The sequence below is a fragment of the Gambusia affinis genome, linkage group LG11, assembly GCF_019740435.1.
Source record: "Gambusia affinis linkage group LG11, SWU_Gaff_1.0, whole genome shotgun sequence".
Classification (NCBI taxonomy): Eukaryota; Metazoa; Chordata; class Actinopteri; order Cyprinodontiformes; family Poeciliidae; genus Gambusia; species Gambusia affinis.
This window is the reverse complement of record NC_057878.1, coordinates 11794452-11801160: the sequence shown is the minus strand read 5'-3', so window position 1 is coordinate 11801160 and position 6709 is coordinate 11794452. Positions and strand designations below refer to the sequence as shown.

The window sequence follows — 6709 nt, the reverse complement described above, 5'->3', positions numbered from 1 at the left end:
CCCTGCCCTGCATGTTTTAGGTGTTTCCCTTCTGCCACACACCTGGGTTGAATATGTGGGTGATTAACAGGCTTCTGCAGCCCTTGATGGTCATGCAATCATTTGAATCAGCTGCTCTGGAATAGAGGTACATCTAAAACATGCAGAGCAGGGGGGGCTGAGGACTGGAATTGAGAAGCGCTGGATCATTAACTCAAGCGGGCTCCGATGTCATGTGACTTTCTCGGTGTTTCTTAACCGAGAGTCACATGACCCTGATGTCAGCGCTAGTGGTGGTGATAAAGTGTTAAATGCGGGCTTATTGACCTCTAAGCCTTTTCATACAGACAAAAGAAATCCGAGACCAGTAAACACCGACTGTATTGGGTTTTTCTTCTCAGTAACATTGCTTTACAAGTCTTCTACTTCCGTCTGTGTTTTTGTTGTTCTCTTTTTTGCGACGCCGACGTTAGCCTAGCTAGCACGGCCCAGTTAACCGTAGCTAACTATCCGTTTGTTGTGATTTTTTTATTATCCCGGAGAAAAAGAAAATATGACCTCTGCTGGCGGACAGCCTTGGGGTTGGATGGGAGTGATGCTACCGCTCATTTTAGGTGAGTAATTGCTTTATGTCTTTATGACTTTACTGGAAAACAACGCTAGCAGCTCGGAAGCTGGCAGATATTCAACCTAAATGATGAACTGTTAAAACCAAGCAAGCATGCAGACAGTTACTAATATGATGCAGTTAAAACAATAAGCAAAGTTATGACGTATATTGTTTTTATTTACATATTTAATGTGCTTTATGGAGTCACGTGAATTTCTGAAGCTTTCATTTTCAACCTCGCCCGCTACTTCTCTACTTGCATGTTTTCTTTCAGGTCAGCCTTAAAAAGTATAGATCGTTTTCTAAAAGTTTAAAGTATGGCGAAAAGGCAATACGCTGAACAGTCTAAAACATTACATTACTACATGTGTCTTAAGTCTCAGCCAGATCTAGAAAAACTCATCCATGCGTTTATCTTCAGTCGCATTGATTGTTGCAACAGCGTCTTCACAGGTCTGTCCAACAAATCAAACAGCTGCAGCTGATACAGAACGCTCATCAGTTTTAAAGTCCCTACACTGGCTCCCTGTAGCTCAAAGAATAGACTTTAAAAAACTGTTGTTAACTTACAAATCACTGAACAGCTTAGCACCACAATACATTAAAGATCTTCTGTTGTATCAACCTTCCAGACCTCTCTGGTTCTGGAAGGTTGAATCAAACGAGGAGAAGCGGCATTCAGCTTCTTTGCACCACAAATCTGGAACGAACTTCCAGAAAACTGTAAAACAGCTGAAACACTGACTTCCTTTAAATCTCAACTAAAAGCCCACCGGTTCAGGATTGTATTTGAAACGTGCTCAATTTAATGATAGCACTTGGCTTAATGTCATGTTTTGATTGTTAATTCTATGTTGCATGACTTTGTTTGTTATGAAGTAAAGCACTTTGAAATGCCTTGCTGCTGAAATGTGCTATACAAACAAAATTTGATTGATTGATGTGAAATCCTTAAATTTCATCTTTTAGATATTACCATAAAACATGCAACAACTGATCTGTGCCTTTTTAGAGTGGTTAAAATAGTTATGGCAATGCTTTTATTTAGCAATAATGAGGTCAGGTTTGTTGTTGGACAATATATTTTAACAATTTTCTTTTTTCAAACACAGTTAATATTTTTGCCTTGCATTCTTAAATCATAATATTCGGATCCATTAACATTTTTCAAAGAATCTTGTATTCTGCATGATCTAATTTGGCATTTGCTCATGTATTAAATCAGTGAATATTTGGCATACAAGTGATTCAGATATCAGACTGTCTTCAGGCAAATCAAAAACAGTTTTGTCTGATTTTAATTTCAGCAATAAGCTCTGGCTACATGAGTTTTTTTATTTTTTTAAAATTTTGTTTTATTGTTTGAATTTCTCTAAACTCCAAACCACAGTAGTGATTTAATAAGCTTTTTTTTGGCCATGGCGAAAGATATGGGTAAGGCTGGGCATTAAACCTCACAATTCAATTTTGATTCTTTGAGTCACAATTTGATTAGATTTTGGTACCATTTTCAATCTACTACCAGAGTCATTCTGTCATTAAAGCCCCATAAACTCAAAGAACTACTTTTACTTTTTTTTTTCTCACAGCTATATAAAGTGATATTTTTAGATAATCGTTACTATCGGTCACAAACACTTGCTCTTTATTTCAATCTATAAAAAATACTACAGAAAACGGGTTGACAAATATAAAATAGTATTTTATTCCTAACAAGGTGATTCTGACACCTGAGAAACAGACATGCAGTCAGATAAACTGGAGGATGGAGCGTCTCTCAGGCCTTTGTTGGATTTTTCTGGTCATCTGCTGCAGGAGTCTCCAACTCCAGTCCCTGCTGCAGCATTTAGATCACAGGTTTCAAACTCCAGTCCTCAAGGGGTCGCTGTCCTGCAATTTTTAGATGTCACAGGTACAAAAAACTGGAATGAAATGGCTCAATTACCTCCTCCTTGTGTAGATCGGTTCTCCAGAGCCTTGCTAGTAACCTAATTATTCTGTTCAGGTGTGGTGCAGCAGAGGCACATCTAAAAGTTGCAGGGCAGTGGCCCGTTACCAGGCCTTTACCAACCTTGATGTCATGCTAAGGAGGTAATTCAGTGTGTTGGAGCAGATAAAAGCTGGAGGAATGGAGTCGGGGACCTTTGACCTACTACATGAAGATTTTTAGGCCTCCTCTTGCAGATTGCAAAGAAATGTCGTGTGGCTTAAAACTTTTGCACAGTGTGTTTAATATTAGAAGATAATTTAATTACTGTGGGTCTTTTTATCTAGTATATTTCTAAATAAACTACACAAAGACTTGAACTGTAGTTAAAGTAGCCGACTTTTTGTAACCAAGTCAGCGGTGAAAATGTTCAATGTGGTTAATTATTATTTAAAAGTATTACTGCTATGCTCTTCTACCACAACCCAAATATCCTGTTAGTAGTTATTCGTTTTCAGTGCGTTGCATGAGATCCGGCCTTGCTTGGGTGTTTTTTTTTTATTTTATTTATTTCTAACACGCTTTGCATTGCTGATTTAAATACGCAAATTAGTTGAGTTTTATCTGCTGGGTTTCCATTATCCTTTCCTCCCATCATGCAACTGGTGTTTTGGTTGTTACTCTTTGGTGCTTCTGCAGAGGCTTTATAAATTGCTTTATAAATCGTGTACTCAACCAAAAGGGACTACTTTTATTGTTTCCCAGATGTCTTGCATTTTGTTTTATTTTTAAAATCTATTTCAGACTAAGCAGCACTTCGACTAAATTGTGCAGCCCTAAAAGAGGAAGTGAAATTCAGCAGTTCATCAGAGTGCAGGATAAGGATCTCCTAATCTATCTTATAAATCGACTTTATTCATCGTAATTTAGTTGCTGTTGTTTTTGTGTAATAGTAATAAACGCATTTCCAGTGAAGTGTATAACACTTTGACCAAACTGTATAAATTTAATTAAAATCTCCACCTTTGGAGATACCAGGTTTCAATTTCATTTTACTCAAACATTAAAACAAAAATCTTTTTAACCAAGAAGATGCTTCAGAATGTTTCCAAAGTCTCTTGATTATGAGCAATATTTTATCATTTTTACCAGTATTTCAAAGTGCAGAAATGAATTTTCTCAAATTGTTTTTTTTGCGACATTCACATACGTGATTGTGTTTATTTAGTCGATATTGATTAGTTGAAATCATTCTTTTATGTGCATTATCTGTTTGATACTGTTGGGGGGGGGAATCTTATTTTTAGATGGTAAATCATGTTTGTTTTTTATTTTAGTTTGGAGACCATGTGTTTGTTTTATAATAAACATGCTTCTGATAATTTGGTTAAATGAGGTCATGCATCGCTAGTTTTTATTTTTATTTTTTATATATATAAAAATAAACACGGTTATCTCTTTCATCATTACAAAAAATAATTTTAATCGTAAAAAGTAGCATAACTTGGTATCATTACGAATAATAGAAGTTTAAAAAAAACATAAAACAAAGACGCGATTCATTTTGTTTGGCAGCTGCCTTCCTGCATCAGAGTTTTGCCACGGTTGCCACGCCGACTCCCGCCCAAACCACCGCTGTGCCACACAAAGACCCCGGTCGGCCCGACAGAGGGAAGTACAACGTGACCAACAGCAACAACACCGTGTGTTTAATGGCTTACATGGGCCTCCAGCTCAACATCACCTACAACTCCACCTCCCAGAACAAGGTGCCCACATGAGGCCACGGCTTAAGCGAAACCTCGGCCGCAGACGGGCGGCGACCGTAACCCTCTGATTTGTTCGCAGACCGTGCAGGAGGTGGTGAACATCAACCCCAACGCCACGCTGGCTTCAGGCTCATGTGACGCAGACAGGGCCCTGCTGGAGCTGAAGACCGACGCAAATAAAACCGTGCTCACCTTTGTCTTCACTCAGGCGAGTCTCTGCATCGTGTTGTACTTCACGCACCTCGCCACTAGATGGCAGCGGGAGCTCGATGTAAACCTGCTCATGTTGCTGTGACTAAAGTGGAGGTGTGGCTGTTTGTCTGCAGAATACAACCACCAGTACGTACCACCTGAGCGAAGCATCTCTGACAAGTGTGCTGGGTCTGAAAGGTGAGCCTCCTCCTCTGCATCTGTCCTGTTGTGTGATTACTGTTTTTTTTACAGTGATGGATATATATATATATATATTTTAATTACTGAATTTGTTCTAATTAGCTCACAAGAAACACATTTTTCTTTACGTTTTTTTAGATTAGTATTATCAAGATGAATGACAAACTCGTCTATCTGTAATACTTAAGTTAAATTAATATGAATGTTTTTATATAATATTCAGTTATGGCTCAGCTTTCTGTGCTCATGAAATCCAATAAAAGTAAAGATCAAATTCCAAAGACAAACCTTATAAAGCATGCAGTCTGTATCTCTCAGTAAGGGTGGACATTTATCGTATTCTTTACTATTTATCATGAGAAATCTTAGTCCAAGCATCTTGATTTATTGTCGTCAAACTAATTCCAGTTTGTATTTTCCAAAACCTCAGACTTTCTGTATTTGTAGGCTTGTTGGTTTTTATTATTTTCTTCAGCTTCTTCAATGAAAATATCAATAAATATAAATTAAATTGAAAACATGACTAAATTTGGTTACTTTGTGCAGTTTTAATGATACAAATCACACGACTTTTTGTGACTGGTGTCCCAAAGAAACGCATTAAAGAGCAGTTTTTGTGGGGCTATGTTTGCAGTGCCATACAGAAATGGCCATATATATTTAGTTTTTTGTTTCTGCTTTACTGTTCAGTGATCATGGAAAGTGGGAACCTCGGAAATGAATTTCTGCAGTTTAATGACTCCTCTGTGTTTGGCAGAGGGGAACTTCTCTGCTAAGAACAGCAGCTTGGACTTCCTGCAGGGAGCTCTTGGATACTCCTACATGTGCCGCATGGAGCAAACTTTGACTGTGACCCAGAATTTGTCCATCAACACCTTCCAGGTGCAGCTGCAGCCCTTTGGGGTGTCAGGAAGCGCTTTTGGAGCAGGTAAAAAAAATAAAAAATCAAACACCCAGCGACATGCTTACGACCATGAAACGACGATCCAATAGTCTCTGATCCTTAGCGTTGTGTCGTTCCTTTCTCAGCTGTGGAGTGTCAGCTGGATGAAGACGACATGTTGATCCCCATCATAGTGGGAGCAGCTTTGGCGGGGCTCGTCCTCATCGTGCTCTTAGCCTACCTCATCGGCAGGAAGCGGAGCCACGCTGGCTACCAAACCATCTGAGCTCATGGAGCGGTCACTTGATGTCGGAGTGGGGCTTTCCCCATCCTGAATTTAACCACTCCACCTCCCCCCTGTCCCTTCATCTTTTATCTATCTGTGTGTTTACTCTTCTTCTTCGCCTTCATCAGTAACACTAGACATGTGCTTTCTGAGCTGACTTCTTTCATACTAAAGGGACGCCACTGGGGGATTGTTATGAGGTTCTTAAAACTCTTCACTGGTACCCAGCAAAGCAGGAGATGCATGTTGATCAGAGCGTCGCGCTGCATTCTTCTATTTGATTTCTGTGAAGGGAAGTGGGATCTGAGCAGTTTACTTTTCCTTTTCTTGGGTGGCCATTTTTATTTAATTGGTATTACCCAAAGTTTGGTTTGTTATTTAAAAAGGGAACATTTCTGACGGTTACATTTCATTAAACGCAAACATTTCTAGGCCCTGGGAGCGGTTTTGTTTGTTTTTTTTTTTCGGCCCAGTTTGGGGTTTTGTTTGCTAAAAGGGAAAGATGTTGCACTGAAATAAATATTTCACAGTGGCCAAACACTCCTGTCGGTGTTGATCGGTGCCTTCCCAGCCGGGACACGGGTGGGATCCAGTTAAAGCCAATATCACACAGGAACGCCCTCACTCATTCAGTGTGCTGCCACGGCAGAGACGACGCGCGTCTCGCATAGCCTCCATGTACTTTTACTACAACTAAAACATGCATTGTTACAAGGTAGAATTAAATATTTATGCAATTTTTTGTTTTGTTTTGTGATCCCCTCATCTTAATATACACATAGTGATTTAATAATGATGTTTTATTGGACTTGTTTGAACTGTTTTTTTTAAAGGAGAAGTCAATAAAAGTGAGTGAAGGAAA

At 39.1% G+C, this 6709-nt stretch overlaps 1 protein-coding gene across 1 annotated transcript; it reads left to right on the top strand.

The window, feature by feature from the left end:
- The first annotated feature begins 140 nt into the window (after window positions 1–140).
- lamp1b (lysosomal associated membrane protein 1b) lies at window positions 141–6709 on the top strand. Its single transcript, XM_044132234.1, has 6 exons — window positions 141–593; window positions 4092–4285; window positions 4365–4493; window positions 4612–4675; window positions 5436–5606; window positions 5708–6709. Exons 1-6 carry the CDS (start codon window positions 533–535, stop codon window positions 5845–5847), a joined length of 759 nt encoding a protein of 252 aa, XP_043988169.1. The 5' UTR covers window positions 141–532; the 3' UTR covers window positions 5848–6709.

Bases quoted from the DNA above. Each gene is read 5' to 3' on its own strand.
- lamp1b (XM_044132234.1), top strand. From the start codon at position 533: ATGACCTCTGCTGGCGGACAGCCTTGGGGTTGGATGGGAGTGATGCTA. The intron at 4,286-4,364 runs GTGCCCACATGA...ATTTGTTCGCAG, and splicing joins ACTCCACCTCCCAGAACAAG to ACCGTGCAGGAGGTGGTGAA. The intron at 4,676-5,435 runs GTGAGCCTCCTC...TGTGTTTGGCAG, and splicing joins AAGTGTGCTGGGTCTGAAAG to AGGGGAACTTCTCTGCTAAG.